This window comes from Corvus hawaiiensis, chromosome 3, assembly GCF_020740725.1.
Source record: "Corvus hawaiiensis isolate bCorHaw1 chromosome 3, bCorHaw1.pri.cur, whole genome shotgun sequence".
Lineage (NCBI taxonomy): Eukaryota > Metazoa > Chordata > Aves > Passeriformes > Corvidae > Corvus > Corvus hawaiiensis.
In genome coordinates, this window is record NC_063215.1 from 92,300,559 (window position 1) to 92,318,518 (window position 17,960).

The 17,960-nt window shown below is 39.8% G+C and overlaps 1 protein-coding gene across 1 annotated transcript; it reads left to right on the forward strand.

Moving 5' to 3' along the window:
• Positions 1 to 70: 70 nt before the first annotated feature.
• ABCG5 (ATP binding cassette subfamily G member 5) lies at positions 71 to 16,469 on the forward strand. The gene is made up of 13 exons (XM_048296453.1): positions 71 to 400; positions 1,014 to 1,135; positions 1,584 to 1,720; positions 1,923 to 2,021; positions 2,964 to 3,096; positions 4,435 to 4,574; positions 5,838 to 5,967; positions 8,496 to 8,709; positions 8,959 to 9,164; positions 9,986 to 10,124; positions 13,082 to 13,267; positions 14,900 to 15,012; positions 16,149 to 16,469. Exons 1-13 carry the CDS (start codon positions 279 to 281, stop codon positions 16,343 to 16,345), a joined length of 1,938 nt encoding a protein of 645 aa, XP_048152410.1. The 5' UTR covers positions 71 to 278; the 3' UTR covers positions 16,346 to 16,469.
• Positions 16,470 to 17,960: the final 1,491 nt, after the last annotated feature.

Consider the following 17,960-nt stretch of genomic DNA (forward strand, 5'->3'; position numbering starts at 1 on the left):
GTGATAGCTCAGGCTAAAGGTACATCAGATAGCGGCTTCAGCTAATCACCGATCAGTTGTTCTCCGGAAAAAGAAAGAACAGGGAGCCCCTCTGTTTTCTTTGAGGTGGCAAGCGCCGAGGGCAGCGACCTGCTCTGATCCGGGACAGCGGGAGCTGCCCCTGCGCGGTGCCGGGGAAGGCATGGTGGTGGTGGCAGTGGCAGTGGCAGTGGCAGTGCCAGGCACCCGGCCAGCAGCGTGAGGGACGCAGGGGAGCTGCGGAGCCCCAGCACCCGAGGATGTCGGGCAGAGTGTCTCCCACCCTGGAGAAGAGCAGCAGCATCGGGCACACTGGCGAGGGGAAGGCTGTGGGGCAGGTCCCCGACAGCATCAGCGTCCAGGGTGTCTCCTACACCATCAGGTAGGGCTGGGAGGGCGGTGTGGAGCATCCCTGCTCCGACGGCAGGGGCTGCGGGAGCGGGCTGGCACCGCAGGCTGTGGGTTCGGCTGCAGCCCAGCATGGCGGGAGCGATGGTGCCAGGCCCCTTCATGGCGCCGGGCCCTGCACCTCAGGGCAGAGCCCTCCGGAGGCTCCCCGGATCTCCTTCCCACGTCTCTGAAGGACGTGCTTTAGAGGAGATTTCCGAACATTGTGCCTTTTCCCACTGCCTTTCTTACTGGTGCTAGAGGGATAACACGAGGCTCTTAAGGAAAGGAACAGGTGGATTAATGGCTGGCAAACATCATCAGCAAATCCACAGTTCACGTTTGGCCTTTGGTGTAGCCCGAAAGCCTCTTAGCAATCATTCTGAAAAATGTGCTCAGACCTTGTTTTATCTTACAGAAAATGCCAAAGTTAAAGCCTGAGGAGGGGAAAGGCTAAGGGGGAAAAAACTTTTATTTTTATTTTTCCATATTTTAAAATCCTTGCAGCTCCCATCCCACATACAAGTAGCTATAAACCATTCACTTGCTTTGTGCAAAATTTTTACGTATTCTCTCTCTATTTTTTTTATTGATGTTTGTTTCCCAAGAGAGCACGTTGGCCCATGGTGGAACTTTTCTTTATACTGTAAAAAATGGACCCGGCAAATACTTAAGGATGTTTCATTTCACATAGAGAGTGGCCAGATCATGGGGATTTTAGGAAATTCTGGTAAGTTGTTCCAGTACTTAAACAGAAATAAGATCAGAGTTAATACTGGTGACTTCCACCGTGACATGAATGTGACTGAGGTCTGTGTTTTAAATAATGAAATTATGGCTGATTTTAGCTTCTGCTTTGTAAAAGTGGTGCGTGGTTTTCAGAGTTGAGTCTTCTGTCATCTAACTAACAATTATAACTTCAATAACAGACATGGTTACTTCAAAACTCAAATGTTTCACTGCAAAGTGTGAATTTGTATTAATTAAATGCTAATTTGCATTCTAATTTTCCCATTTACGTTCCCTTAATTAGCTACATTTTCAGGGCCTATTATTTTAAAGTTATTGAGAAAAAAACCCAACTTTCTGCTTTTTATATGTGTCCATCCAAGTCAGGCTACCTCTCTTGGAATCGTAAAATTCATCTTGTCACATGATTAATTTCCTCTGTTTGAAAGGATCTGGGAAAACAACACTTCTGGATGCAATATCAGGAAGACTGGGACATAAAGACAGCTTCTGTGGTGAAGTGTATGTGAATGGCCGTCAGCTGAAGAGGGAACAGTTCAGAGATTGCTTCTCTTACGTGCCACAGGTTGATTTCTATATTTATTTTTTTGTGCTTCCTTTTGTGTAAAAAAAGTTGCTAGTGTAATGGAGTAGTGCAATGTGAATGTGAGTTTACTAGTAAGTTTGGGACAAACCAGTTAATATGAATGAATTAAGCTTGCATGAACAGGAACAAAGTTTTAATTACTACAGGACTAACTGCTTCTTCCTCTTCACTTGTTTTTCAGAGTGACATTTTGTTAAGCTTTCTCACCATACAGGAGTCTTTGACCTACACGGCTTTACTAACTCTTACGAAATGCTCCAACAACTCCATCAAAAAGAAGGTCTGTATTTTACAGTCTTCCACCAGAAAGGCAGACAAGATGTCATGTAATGTTTTCACCAGCAGCACTTTCCATCCATGGCTGTTTTTTATGTTTATGAGGTTTTGCAAGGGGGGAGAGATCCTCCTGGTGAGGAGTAGGACACAAGCTCTCTGGTGGTCCCACCTCTTCAAGGGGTTTGTGCTGGTGCCCCAGGGCATCACCATTATGCTGGGACAAAACCCTTCCACCTGAAGCTGAAGCAGTTACTGCTGCAGGAGATGCTGCTCTTGGTATTGAGGTCAGTTCCCCTAACTCAGAGGGGAAAGACAGTTCTCTGGGGTATTTAGGGCCATGTGTGCTGGCAAGTCTCATGGACAGCAGAACTGATTTTGACACCACTCTGTCTCCTGTAGGACATCTCTCACTAACCACAGCAGCTCAAGAAAGCGCTGGTCTAATAAGCCCTCTACAAGCTATTTTCTTGATAAAATAGGTGTGTTTCAGATTTATTTAAAGGACTCTTTTTGAATTCTGTTGAAAGTAAAATTGGATATTCCTGGCCAGAGGATCTTGCTTTCTCTCTTCACCAATCTTCCACTCAGTACTTTGTAGTTTCCCAGAATTTATGTGCCCTCCTGCTCCCCAATTTTGGAAGCCAGAGGAGCACATTATGCTTCATACCTTAACTTCTAGTCCCACCTCTGAACTCTTCATCTCTAAATGTCAAGTGAAGCTAAAATTTACTCATGTCAGAATACATGAAAATGAAATTTAAAAAAGAATATATTAGAAATAATAAAACAGAAATTAGGCCAGATACCTTCCCACTAGAATAGATGCAGGCAGGGTATTTGTAAAGCTATAACGTAAAATTATGGGGGTTTTTCCCCTGTTTTTTACCGTTGCACACAGGCTGGGTTGGACTGTGTTTAGTCTTTTGTAATTGTAATTATTTTTCAGGTAGATGCAGTTATGGCTGAGCTGAGTCTCAGCCACATTGCTGACAAAATAATTGGAAGCCGTAACATCGTAGGAATTTCTGGGGGTGAGAGGCGTCGCGTATCAGTTGCAGCCCAGCTTTTACAAGATCCCAGTAAGTACCATTGCATGGATTTCCAGAATAAAACAAGGCTGTGTCACTTTGTGCTCCTACCACAGACCTCCGTAAACCTCTTTAAAATACAAAAGCATTTGCATTCTTTAATTCAGCAGAAGCCAGTCTGGTGATGACAGAAAAAAATAAGCAGTAATTGAGGTCTGCCATTGATCTGTTAGTTGATCTTGGAAGGCAGACAGTTTAAAAATCTTAGGGACTGAACATAGGTTTAAACTTGGATTTTTCCATTTTAACCCTTTCTGGGTTCACTCTTCCCAAATATTGGTTGTGGCCCATTAATTTATCATTTTTGAGTACGTTAGAGCCATACATGTGCAAGCACTGAGCCTTGTAGTGGAGTAGCTGCCACTGAGCTATGTATGTGTGAGTGCCTTGTATGTTCCAGAGCCAAAAAAATTCCAATGAAAGGAAATCAAAGCTGAGTAGCTATAGAAGGATTATCCATGGGAAAAAATTTGTCACTTTTGAGAGAGTTTCTTAAAGGTGGCAGAATCTCATGGAGTGAATGTACAGCACATATTTATTGGATGCTGGAGTCCTTGTAGCCATGTGGATGTGCTACAACTGCTTATTAGGCAGGAAGGAGCTTAAATAGCACAGTGAGGTATATCACTGCTGCTGGTGACTCCTGGGGTGTGGTTACTGCTCAGAATGTCACTAAACTCTATAGTAAACACAGTAGTAATTACGTAGATAAAATTATGGTGAAAAGTCTCTTCCCCTTGCACACTGATAAAGGTTGGACTGCCCTCTTCTGTGCTATGTCTCATCTATAAAAAATTAATGGATTTGATTATAAGTTTTTCCTTTTCATGTGCAATAAAATAATGAAGAAAATGCAGTAACTTCTTCTGCTTCAATCTTCAATCAATTTTAACAATTCTTGGTTTGTTCATGACAAATTCTCTGTGTATATATAAATTTAATTCAGAATATATAACTTCTAGCTAATTTTGTCACTTACATTTACAGTTATGTACATGCTGAAATTTATCATTATTATTCTTAGAAGCAGATGTATGCATCAAATCTATTTTGGTAATTTTCAGATTTCACCTGAATTTAGAAAAAGAAGTATTCTGCTTTGCAGTATTTTTTAATGTCCTTATTCCTACTCATTGAAACTGAACGACTGAAGCTATCTAAAACTGAAAGATCACGTCATGGCAATATCTGTGCATACTCTGCTTTACGTGTGGAACTTCACCTGTAAAATAATTTCTTATTATTTGCCAAATTAGCTTTAAAGGCAGAGGCTATGCCATTTGCTCCTCATTTACCTGAATCTTAAAGCTATTCCTTGTCATTTGACAGAGGTCATGCTACTTGATGAGCCAACGACAGGGCTGGACTGCCTGACTGCAAACCAGCTTGTCTTGCTTCTCTCAGAGCTTGCACACAGAGACAGGATTGTGATTCTTACAATTCACCAGCCTCGCTCAGAACTTTTCAGGGTATGTGATGCCTACTCACTATTGGCTTTTCTACCAGACCTTTTAGTACCTAGGTTCTTTTCAGTATGGAAGTACAAGATCCAGTATAGCTTCTTCTTTGCCTTCCCTTTGCATAATTAGAGGCTTCTCTTGAACTTCGCAGCTCTGGCCTTGTGCCAGTCACAGGGCACTTTGGGACACACATTGCCCTGTGAAAATAGTATGGACTCTGACTGTGTGCCTAACCCTTGTGTTATGCAACTACCCAAACCAAAACCACTGGGAGAAGGCATGACAAGGCATGTGGATATACCTTGGTCATGTGGTGGGGCAGTCCTGCCTTGCAGGGTTTGTGCTGGGAAGAGCATTTCTCCCCTTCACATTACTGTTTCTCACTTTGCTCTTCTGACACATCCATCACCTGCCACACAAATGCAAAACTCCTCTTCCCTGGCTGGCTGAATGGAATGCAAATGATTGTGGAGCCAGAGGGGAGCAACAGTGTTTTTCTGGACTGAAAGCAGCCCTGGTGTCTTGAGAACATGGACTGATCATAGCTGGTGGGAACTTTGCCCTGGCAGGTGTTCACCTGAAGAGCAGTGCTGTTAAAGTCCTCAAGCACTTCAGGATAATCTTGCCAACAATCTGGGGGTTTTACAGACTGGGGCTATTAAGCACCGAAGGAGGTCAGTCAGTAAGTGAAGGTGCATTAAAGTGAAGTCAGAAGGCCACATTTCTTTGTATGAATTACCTCTGTATGCTGCTGTCATTGACAGTTTTGAGAACCGCTAGAGCTTAAAGATGTGTCATTTTGCATAACCGCCAAAGAGAGGAGTGAAAGAAAGGACAAACTTCCTTTGAGAGAAATATAGTAAGGAAGTTTGAGTATGTCAAAACTATTTTTCCCATCAGAGCATTTCTATTACCAAGACAGTAAATGTACTCAAGAATTAATGTACTCCTGATCTGCTCTCTGTGGTGACCAGTGACAGGATCTGAGGGAATGGCCTGAAGTGTGACAGGAGAGGTTTAGGCTGGATATTAGAAAAAGATGGTTCACACAGAGGGTGGCTGGGAACAGGCTCCCAGGGAAGTGGCCACAACACCAAGTCTGACAGAGTTCAAGAAGCTTTTGGACAATGCTCTCAGGCACATGGTGTGATTCTTGGGGTGTCTTATGCAGGGCCAGGCGTTGGGCTCCATGATCCTGATGGATTCCTTCCAAGTCAGCATGTTCTGTGATTCTTAATACATACTGATAATATATTAATTTTCCCCCAACAGTTATTTGATAAAATAGCCATCATGAGCTTTGGAGAAATGGTTTTCTGTGGGAACCCTATGGAAATGATCACATTTTTTAGTGACTGTGGCTATTCTTGTCCTGAACAATCAAATCCTTTTGACTTCTATGGTAAGTTTGTCTAAGTTATTTTGGTAAAACAATTTGTTTTCTTCCCCAAGTTGAAGTTTTTCTAGAGATGGAAATGTGTTTGAATTCTGCTCCAACTTTTTAGTTATTTTCAGCTCAGAGAGAGGGCTGGCCCCATGTTACTCCCAATGACTCCATAAAACAGCCATATTTGCAGTAAAGGAGTAAACTACCAATAAAAAAAGAATCTCAACTTCATGAAACCTGTGGGTTCCTGATGGCATTTCCTTATGGCTGTGCACTGGATGTTGGAAAATTAATTTGATTCCAAAATTGTGGAAAATCCCATGCTCTTATGGACTCTGTGATGCCGAGCAACTGAAAAGAGTTGTTGCCTGGAAGGAAGGGTGTAGAACCAGTGTGGGATGAGGCATCAGTTTCTAGGAATTCTGAGTTTGAGGTTTCTGAAAGTTTGGGGGACTACTGGAACAGAATGGCTGCTTCTGGAGATGTTGGCATAAGCTGGAGAGTGCTGTTTTACCAATTCAGGATAGAAAAATAGGGTAAGCAAGAGACCTTGGAAATGAGGCTTGGTTTTGCTGCAGGACATCCATGTCCCTGATCCGTACAGGCACAGGTTTGAAGAGAATGTGGATGTGTTTGTATGTGTGCATACATGTGTACAGATATGCAGACGTGTATATAACTCTGTTTAAATCCAACACGTAGGTAAATTTCTGGCAATACTAGCTGAGCACTAACCAGGGGATTTGACCAATCCAAAAATCTGCATTCAGAGCAGGCAGTGTTTTCCTATTGTCTAGATGGCATTCTAAACTCAGTGAGAAGAGAGGATGGTTGTTGACATGAAGCCGGAATGGGATAAAGCTGAAAATACTGGTATGACAGTGAGGATAATTTTGTCTTCATGAATTTGAATAGTCTTGAAAAGCATAGATGATTTGAGATTTAGACCCACTTTTAAAAAAGCTTGGTAAAGAGAGTACTGCATTCTTCAAATGTCAACTTTTGAATGTGACAAGAAAGGGAAAAAACACAGTTTAGAGCAAAGAATCATCAGAATATTTAGTCTTTTGAAAATTGGTAGTTTATATTTTTTTGTGTGATTTGATGTGAATGAAGGGACAGATTCTGATACCATTTACACCAGCAGCAGAGGAAAATAGATCCTGTGTATTGAGTGTGGGTTATATTGTTGAAATGTCACATGTTTATGAAAAGTACTAATGCATGGTAGGCATTAACTACTTGGTCTAGTTAGTAGTCAGTGTTACAGTTCTTTTAAAGAACACCCAGTTGCCATTTATTTCCTGTGTGACTTCCAGTAAGTCACACTGGCCAAGTTTGAAAAAGTGTTTCTGCATTTCAGATGTTCATATTTGTAAAAGCGAAGGCTTCGTTTTGGATATGTTTACCATTAAAGACAATTCTCCTGAATTCCAGCTTTTAGAACACCGCGGGACTATTCATAAGCTTAATTTAGGTTTTGAGGACAAATTAAGAATCTGGGCGAGGCCTCCTTTTCTTTTGGTGAATTTGTATTTTGAAGTTGAACAGAACATTGTGAAACTGAAATCTAAGGATGAGAGAAACCTTAGGAATAAATAACTGATGAAGACATCTTACCAGATGTAGAAGAGTAATACAAAATTGTGTAAGAACAAATGTTCTTGAGAAGAACAATCCAGTTTTCAAAACCTTGGCTAATTCACTGCTGTTGGAGAAGAGGGAAATTTCTAAGGTGTTTTAGCACTATTACTGCATCTGTATGAGTTATAAAAATAGAACACACAAATTTCCCATCTGCCAACAGAAGAATTGCTGCTGCCAGGAGTATGTTTAGGTGGACTTATTAGAAAGGAACATTAACTCTGTGAAGTATTTACATTTCCTGAGTTCCATGGCAGTCAGTATTATTACCTTCAGCTTGGGCTGAGCCTGCTAGGGAAATTTGGCCAGCTAAACATTGTCGAACTACACATTAAAAGAGAAGTATGTCTGTGAAGGAGGTAGGTGAAACCCAGTGCAACAGTGCATTAACAGCTCAAGTAGAGAAGAGCAGTGTCTCTGCAGTGTGAGTTCACACTAACCAAAAAATAAAGCTCTGTAGTTATGCAGGAGCAGGCAGAGGACAAGGGGGAAGCCATGGAGCCATGTCTGAGCATTTTCCTGAAAACCTGAGAAATATGTGACCAGATAAGTCATCTCTTCATCTTCATAAACATACATCCTCTAGTGCTTTGTCTTGTTCTTCACAGCTCTGTGCTGTGAGAATGCTAAAGGTCTGACTAGCACAGTGCTCAGGCCTCGCATTTCCAGATCCAGCACCTGAACTGCAGGGTCCTACAGAGGTCACAAAGCACAGATTTCCTGTAGCTGTACAGTTCATTCGTGCTGCATCTAACAGAAGGGAGGAGTAAAAGAAACCTTGAATACTTTCAATGGACTGTACCATTTTAGAATGGAGACAAGAAGATAGTTGCAAGGGGAAAAAAAGATATGAAGGGAAAATGATGTGTATATAGAGTAAAAACTTTGTCATTTTACAGTGGATCTGACATCTGTGGACACCCGAAGCAAGGAACGTGAACTTGAAACCTACAGTAGGGTTCAGGAAATTGTATCAGCCTACAGAAACTCGGGGATCTTTAGCAAAGTACTGGCAGCTATTGAAAAAACAAAGTGTATGAAGGAGCTGCCACCAATACCATTCAAAAACAAAGACTTACCAAGTGGCTTTTACCAAATATTGATTCTTTTACGGTAAGACTTCTTTTCCTCCTTTTCTAAAGCAATTATTTTTTTCTTCTCCACTAATCTTTCAGGTTTCCCCTCCATGTACAGATGGACTTCCTTGATTATTTTGATCTCCCACTGTACTTGTCCCTGTCTTTTTTAATATATTAGCTCTTTGTGGACACTGTCTAAAATTTGTTCAAAGCTAAATACTCTACCAGCATGTGGTCAGTTGTAGCTAACAGGTTTTTTGTTGCTGCTTTGTTTCATTATCAGGAGAACAACAAGAAACTTCTCCAGAGATAAGACAGGCGTCATCATGCGTCTCCTCCAGAATCTGTTATTTGGCTTGTTTATAGCCTTTTTCCTTCTTCGACTGAGGAATGATGTGGTCCAGGGAGCTGTGCAGGACCGTGTGGGGCTTGTCTACCAGTGCGTGAGTGCCACCCCCTACACAGGGGTGCTCAATGCTGTGGCCCTGTGTGAGTTCCTGTCCTGTCTTAAGTGCAGCAGCAGCTATTGCTACCACTCTGTCTTAAATGAGAAAAAGCGTTTTTTCGAAGATAGTAATTTAAAGGATCCTCACGCTTCTCAGTAAGGTCAGAGTTGATACAGAAGCAAGAAATCCAGTGGAATTCAAGGGAATATGCCCTGATCCCTGCCTTTCTTTTTTACAGCTGGCCTGTCTATGAAGGCTTTATTCTAAACTGTGCAAAAGATTTGCCTGTGTCTATCATTTTATAGGCAAGACAAAGTCTAGGTCTAGTTAACATCCTAAGTGAGCTCAAAACCAAACTATGGAAAGGATGGAAATACAAAACAGCTTTGACAGCAATTAAGCATAATTGGATATATGAGTATATATGTGATGGGTTTTTTTTTAAGGGTTTTTCTCTTACAGGTGCCATACTGAAAGCAACAGTAGTTTCTATCTAAAACAGCCCTAAAAACTGTTTTGCTCATGTAGGGAACATACACTGCTGTTATCAGCTTGAAATCAGAGCACCTCAATAAATTAGCCAGTGACAGAGGTTTTCTCATGTCTTTAATTTGTATATGCCAAAAGAGAAGGCTGTCCTGCCTGCTGCTAAGTTAGGCGTCTTTCATTAAGCTTACCAATGTTTGCAATCTGCAGGGAGCATGCTTTGCATTTGTAGTGGGGGAAAAAGCAATCAGAGTGGTTTAGGCAGAAAGTTTTTGATATATTCTCAAAGTTGTCTCTGTGCTTCGTGTCATTTCTGCTAGCAACAAGTCTTGATCTCTCTAATGGTAATTTAATTTATTTCTTATATATTTGATTCAGTCCCACCTCTACGTGCTATCAGTGACCAAGAAAGTAAAGATGGCTTGTATAAGAAATGGCAAATGCTTGTAGCCTATGTAGTACATTTCCTGCCTTTCAGTGTCCTCAGCGTGGCCATTTTCAGCACCTTTATATACTGGTAAGCATTTGGACCATCTTTTGGATTGTCATTTTCATTTTGTTTACCAATGTCAGTTACCATGTCAGCAAAAGGCCTCTTGGCATGACTTCCTGCTGTTGTCTCTCAAGATGGTAACACAGAAAGCCTAAGAAAAGATGACACAAATTTAGCCCTTCTCTTTCAAGCAGAGCTGAGAACACTTTCAGAGTAAGTAAATTACCAGTTCTCTAGGTAACTTAGGAAGTTTTAATGGACTTGGGGCAGTTACCATTCTTGTGCCACACTGAAAGCAGGAAGTGGCATTTTACATTGCATTTAGAAAGACAGAAAATATAAAAAACCCCCAGAACCGAGGAAGTCACTTGTAGGTATGTGAGAGTAACAAAACTTTTATTTTCTGGGACATTGCAGTTTAGCTACAGCATATGGAAGTGATGAGATCTGGATCCCTCTCTCATACCCTCCAGAGAAAGGCACAAATTTCTGTCCTTCAATCTTTTTCTTTTCTAATTATGAGAGATGTCTAGTGCACCAATAGTTTTCCTAGGACAGCTGCAATCAGTTGGCAGTCTGTAGTAAAATGTGTACAAGTGATGAGCAGGCTTGGTTTGTGTCCTGGATGCATGTTCTCTGAAGAGCTGTTCAAAAATGGTAGGTGGGATAGACCCTGGTAAAAAGTGCAGGAGGCATTCTGCTGTAGCTGTGCATGTTAGTGCTCTTACTTTCCAGTCAAATGGATGGAAAATGGATAAAGTAGAACTACACAAATTGCTTGGACTACTGAATCAGAATTTCAGCCCAGGGACTTTTTTAATAGCATTTTACTCCCATCTAGAAAAACTTAGGCAGGAAAAAAAGATGACTATTCTCTTCTTCCTTCTGGTCTATAGTAGGCAATGAGGGGTAGTGCTCAGCATGTACTTAATTCTTTCTATTTGGAATCTCAATAACTTTCAGCCCCTAAAAAATGAAAAAAGAAGATCCCTGCTCTTCCAGGTGTAAGGACTTGCATGCATGGCCAGGTTTTTTTGTAGTTTGGTGTTGATATGAAAAGTAGCCACCTTTGCCTCCTTAGCTACCTGGGCTTTTATTTCTGCAAGCTGTCAGTGCTGCCTGCTTGAGGCAGGGCTCCCTGAAAAGTCTTTTTTTCACAGACAGACAGAAATTACTCTTCCTCCCACAAAGTGCTGTGCTCACCTTCAGTTTGTGACTGCTGCCGAGAAAGCAGCCGTTTGGAAAGCAGCTTTCCAGGCTCAATGACACGCTCACTTCTTAGCAAGCAGGAAATCCATGTGGGCACAGACTTTGCCCATATGTGCTTTGGTTGGCTCAAACACAATCAACAATAAACGGTGTGGCTTCAGTTAATGGATAATATTTACAGATATTATCTTTCCAATATTGCGGTTGTTTGGAAGCCATCGGTGATGTGTCAAAGTGATTTCACAATGCTCTTAGATCTCTTAGGGCAAGCAGTTTCTGGATGAAATTTTGACAGTTGTGTCTGTGCAGGACTGAACTTTCCTGGATGGACTAACTTTTTGAGAGGCTTTGACAGCCTCTGGCAAGTGTTCTTACAAGCCATTGCTCACAGAGTTTGTGTTTGTGGGGTCAGACAGTTGGGTCAGGCAGACCCAAACTCTTACCTGGTCAGACACAAGGCAGGTCTGGCCAAGATCAAAGAGAGCCTCTTTTGCAATCAAGTAAATGTTCTGTCTGTGCAGATTTTCCTAGCTAAAGATACCTCTGGGAAATGTTCTGACACTTCACATTATGCTGTTGTTTTATTGCTGTAATATTCTCTCTTTGAGCTGGGTTTTTTTCTTTTTTTAGGTTTTCTTCTGCTCTATTCCTACCCCAGATTTACTGGTCTATGTCTCCCTACCTCTGTGTAAAGTATTAGAGCGGCTCAGAGAAGGTGATAGGTTTCTACTAGGACTTAGGAAAGCTGTTTTTTCTGCACCAATCAGTACTTAGAGGTTGTTAAATGCCTTCTAGCTCGCTGAGTGTTTAATACTGGAAGAGTCAATGTGCATCCATTTATTTATAAATTATTCTGGTGTTACCAAAAATGCTACAGAAAACCCTGTGAGAGAATTGATACTTCTATTTTAAGACCATATTTGAACATGGTGGATTAAAAAAAACCACATAGGGTCTTCCACTGAGCAACAAAAAAAAGAAAATTAAATGTTGAATTGCTGCTTGTCAGCTAAGCTAAGCATGCAGTCTGCACCTAGTGTGAGGCAATTTTGGTATATTTTGGAAAAAGAGTAATGTGTCACGATGTAATAAAAGGTTTTGTCATCTGTCACATACACTATAAGGCTGAATTTAGTTTGTCAAGCAATTGCTGGCTTTTCTTAAGTTTTTAATCTTTAGTACAGGTTGAGAGGACTCTTTTCCTTGGGTTAGCTAGGGGAAAACTGGGAACAGCATGTTGCATTAAAGAATGTAGGAGTATGGAGGAAATTGTATTGGTATGAATTACATGGGTGGTGAATTCAATTAGTTTTTAGTTTGAGTATATCCACACTTATGTTTGCTTGCACAGTATCAGAAGTGCAAAATCCCATCTGTTAATTACCTGCATAAAGATGTTCTTTAAATATGTGACTTACATGAATAACTCCCACTGCAAAGACTCTACAAGAAGCAGCATGTTAGTTTAAGAATTGAAAAGCCAAGCTGATTGTCTTGAACCAGCCTGGGTTTCTACAACAATTACATCTTTGCATAACCCTCTTCAGTCTAGATGGAGAAAACCTCATACATCTGCAGTTATATCACGATAGTAAGTGTATGTCCTTTGTGTTAAGATTCCAAACAATATACTAAGGATTAAGGCATAAACTCTCCACTTAATGAGCTATGTAACTGCAAAAAACCCAGATAGAAACAAAAGTAAAAGCCACTTTCCAAGTTTAATACCCAAACAATGTTTTTTAAATGTTCTTTTGCTCATCTTTGTACAGGACTACAGGGTTGTATCCTGATGCTTCCAGATTTGGAATTTTCTTTGCTGTTGTCCTAGCATCTCACATGATTGGTGAACTACTAACACTTGTTATACTTGGCGTGGTTCAAGACCCAAATGTAGTCCAAAGTGGCGTGGTGCTACTGAATTCAGCTGGTGTGATAGTGGGAACGGGACTAGTAAGGTAGGAAAAAAATCTTTGTTACAGTGTTGCTGTTAAAATGATCCAACTGTGGAAGAGTTTTCTAGAACAGTTGGTATTGCAGAAGTCCAGTAGAGCACAGGTAGCAATGGAAAGCAAGTGCAGCTGTGCTCCTTCAGAGGCAGAACTACCTAATCTTGTTGGACCTTGTACTAAACACACAAAACAGCCACTTAATGCCTTTAGATATCAACACAGATATTGAAGATTTCCCCAAGTTTTTGCAAATACATTAAAGATAAAACTAAACAATTCATATCTATCAGGTCATCTGAGTTCTTTTACTGGTGCTGACATTATGATGTGAAATGCTGTCCTCATTAAAGGGGCCTACCAAAAACCCCTGTTTTTTAGTACAGGTTTTAGTAACTGCTGGAACTTATCAGACAGTAAACACAGGTAATGCTGGTTTAAAAAAGTAGTTGCTCTCAACTATCTTATTGGTATTATTATCCAGTTTAGCCAGTAAACTTTTCAGTCACTTTTTCTACCCATGCAGACTGACCTATATAAAAATTAAAAAGTAGTGTAGTAAATATGCAGGAAAATTGTGATCCACTTGCTCTGTTACTATGCAAATAAATGGTTTTGCATTTTAATAGTGTGAAGTTTCAACAGTTTTCCTCTTGTATTTGTCAATACTGAAATTACTGGGTTTTTTGAGGAACATACCAGAATAAATGTGTAATTGTTAAATAACATTCTGAAGACGTTGAGCAAGTAGGATATGCTTACCTGAGGCCCTCCCAATGATAATGAAGTAAGCCTAACAATAGATGGTGTTGTCCTCAAGAAAACCATATGAATCTTCACAAAGTTGATGGTGCTTTGTCTCTTTAAAGTAGATCTCAGCTCATACTTACAAAGTAAAGCTAGGTTCATGTTTAATTATTTGGTCCCTGCCTAATTTCAAGAAGATGTGTGTTTATAGTGACATTTACTCCTGCTACCATAGTCTAATGCCTTAATGATAACTTAAAAGCATTAGAGTGGTCTCTAACCATATTTTACAGCAGAGACATTGCTAATTAATATTATGAATCTTTTTGATTAATCTTCATAAGCAATGAAGGACATTAAAAATAGCATTGAGACTTGGGTTGCTGGGGTTTTTTCCTGTTGAATTTTTTTTTGTTGTTTAATTGTAAGTCTTGAAGTATTTTGGATGCTGAAATTGCCCAGTCTTGTTGAATGTTTCTTCTCATTATTTTTGCTTCATTTTTGCTTTATTATTATTGCTGCAATGAATTTGATTTTGAAGATGGAGTGAGGGGTGGTGGTTTCTTACTTTGGAAGCAACACATTTTGGCAAGTAAGGTTTATACTGGGTGTTGTCATTTCCAGTTTATCACTGCCATGTGAACAGCAAACAACCATAGAATTCTTTGTGACTGTCCATAAACAAGTCCGGGCTGAATGTTATGACACTGTACCAAAGGCAGGGACAGCCTCCAGTGTCTCATCACTTAGCCCTAAAAATGGAGTTTGTTTGAAAACCCTACAGGTAGAGACAAGAACTGTTTCTGTCACAGGTTAGATACAATGAGAGCTTGTTTTAATTTGGGGGCTCTTAGTATTTAGGAAAAACCAGCTTAACTTCTCTGTTTCTTTAAGGACCCTTGAAGAAATGCCAACACCTTTTAAACTACTCAGTTTTCTTACCTTTCAAAGATACAGCAGTGAAGTCCTTGTAGTCAATGAATTTTATGGCTTAAACTTCACATGCGGTAAGTGTTCTTAAAAAAAAGTCCATTATATGTAATTTTAATGAGATGTTGATCCTTATTTTCCTTCTATGTACATGTATCCTGATGAAATAAAGATAACTTTTGAGTTGCTAAAAAGAACTTACTAATTAGTAAAGACTATAATGCCACATCAGCAAGCTAGAGCAGAATTTAAATCTTTTGTTCCAGCCATTTCTCATTCTTCCAGTTCTTCATCTTCCTCTTTTTCACCTCTTCTCTTATCCCCCCTTTGGAGGCATTTTGGAAGCTAAGTTTATAACAGACTGGAAATTTTTTTTTGAGCATTGCTACACAAATTGCACAATCTAAGATCAAACATCAGTGCAGGGAGTATTGAGAGGTAACAAACAGCTCCAATACTATACAATAACAAACTCCTCCAATACTAGAGAGGCTTCAGTTCAAACATGTTTCCGTGGTATGTATTGAGCAGCTTGGGTCTGTCAGGTTGTGCTTTGCTGGTTGTGAGCAAGATAACCAGCAAAACAAGAGAATCAATCAGGTTGGCAGGGTTAGTAGCTAATATGCATTAGTAGGGCAAAATTTACAGCTTTGGTCCTACCTTAAGATATTTAGGGCTTCGTAGCCAGGTGTCTGTGCTCCTCTCCAAGGCTCCATATTTTTTATCCGTTAGTCTCTCCTGTACCTCTATTACAAGATCAACAACTGTTAGAAAATTAATCCATGCATTTATTAGTACCAATAAACACCTCATTTTTAATGTGCCCTTCAGACAGTCACCATTTCTTGCATTTTGGAACCCTCAACACATATGAACACTCTTAAGTTTAGCACATGGGGCAACTTGCTTCTTGAGGCCCTCCAGATAATATGTCTGAAAAGCCATAAATCTTTGTTTGGCATGGACAAAAGAGAGAGCTCCTAGTGACCCTTTATTCTTCCCCTCAAAAAGTATGTCATGGATTAACTGCAGAAACATAGGGCTTGTCCGGTTTTATTCCAAAGTGATGAGAAATACTGCTGTGGGTATGGTTCTTCATGGAAATAATGTCAGGGAGAGGTGAGGTGTATTCAATGCATGAGCTACAGACTGGAGTCTGAATGTTAATTTTAGTGATTTACCTACTAAAGAAATTGTTTGTTTCTCTTGACAGGTGGAGCCAGCAGTTCCACTGCAAATAATGCTGCGTGCATTTTCTCCCAAGGCATCCAGTTCATTGAACAAAACTATCCCGGGGCACTGTCCCGGTTCACAATCGATCTCCTTGTACTCTATGCTTTTATACCAGTACTTGCCATTATTGCAATTCTAAGCTTCAAATTAAGAGAGAGAATTATTGACAGGCAATGAAAAAGTAGCAATTCCAACAATGCCTAATACTACACTTGTAATTTTATTATGCTCAAAGGCTTATATCGTTGGACTTTAGATAGAATTTAAGTGATGACATTAAATTACGTGATGACATATAAAATACATTCATCTTCTCATGTTTGTTTTCATCTTGGAAACCAGTGTTCTCCTAAGAGTGTGAATGAGTCCTGATATTGGTATTCCCCACTCCTCTTCTCTGACTGATCTCCAGATCAGCCATAATCAGCAGTATTTCATGTTTTAAAGGGCTTTCTGAATATAATTTAGTCAGCTGTTGCTGACAATTACTAACAACGTAGCAATGGTGCTCTAATTTTTCTCCGCTATTTTGTTTTTTACCCACTGCTGATAAGCAGAGGAGTACAACTGCTAGTAAATCCCATTTCTAGAATTCTATTTTCAGTCTTATGCCTTGTTTTGCTATCATTTTAGGAATTTGTAGAAAGGAAACAAACCAAATAAGTGTAAAGACAGAATCAAGACATCACTCCACTTTAATCTTGCATACACTATACAACTGATGAACAGGATCTTGAAGCAGTATCAAAGTTACCCAGCTTGTTTTTGCCTTGTAAATGATGCTAAATCAGTGAAGACAGTTAAGTTATTTATATCATTTCCTTCTTTTCATTGTCAAGTTCTAATCTTGTTTTGGAAGCAGTTTATGAATTACAAGGGGAAAAAAATGTTTAATAAAGTTTTGGTTTTATTTAATAAAATGTCAATTTAACTAGGGAAGAAGTATGAAAGTTGTTTGTCAGAAGCAATGCCATTTTCATCTTTGGAAATTATTCTCCTGGGCCTCTCAAAATTGAAAACATAATGGACATAGAACTCCTGAATATTGTATCTTATTTTCATGTTCAGTGAAGAAATTAGTTTTTGCAGAGAGATAGATTTCTCCAAGGAGGTAAGTATATTTGTATCTTAAAATTCTGTAATTATATAACTAGTTTTATATGATAGTTTTGGGATGAGGCACTTTATAACCAAGAACTTTACATCCAATCCTCAAGGTAATACAGTATTTCCACGTAAGTGTGAGGCCAAGAATTTTTCTAATATCTTTATGTAAAATACTCTGAGATACAAATATTGTATTGGAAAAACACCTGGTGAATAAATACATTAAAAATAACAAATACATTTAAATAGCTGGGAAGATACCACATTAGTTTGTGTCTCCCATTTTTATGTGCATGTAGGGTTGATTGGTTTGCCAAGTGACTGTTCAGACATTCACTCTCTGACAAGTCTGAGCTCTCAGGAGACACCTCTGGCTTTAATCTAGATTGCCTGGTGTGTTCTCAGAACACTCAGTGCATCTCACACTACTGAGGTGTGAAAGGACAAAAACCCATACCTAGCTGAGGCTAGGATTTCACAAGCTTAGGCGGAATGAATCAGTAATACTTGCAGCACTAACCAAGTATCTGTCAAATTAATTAGACTGACTTCCTAGCATTTGAATATATGACAGAAACATCCATCTTCCAAACTCTATGTGACACTATACATGGCAAGAAATAACTCCTTTATTAAACTGTATGATTCTGAGACAGAAAGCACACTTCTGAATTCAGGTCAAAGA

Excerpts from the sequence above, each read along its gene's own strand:
- ABCG5 (XM_048296453.1), top strand. The coding sequence starts at position 279 with ATGTCGGGCAGAGTGTCTCCCACCCTGGAGAAGAGCAGCAGCATCGGG. Across the intron at positions 401-1,013 it reads GGTGTCTCCTACACCATCAG|AGAGCACGTTGGCCCATGGT; the intron begins GTAGGGCTGGGA and ends TTGTTTCCCAAG. Across the intron at positions 1,721-1,922 it reads GCTTCTCTTACGTGCCACAG|AGTGACATTTTGTTAAGCTT; the intron begins GTTGATTTCTAT and ends CTTGTTTTTCAG.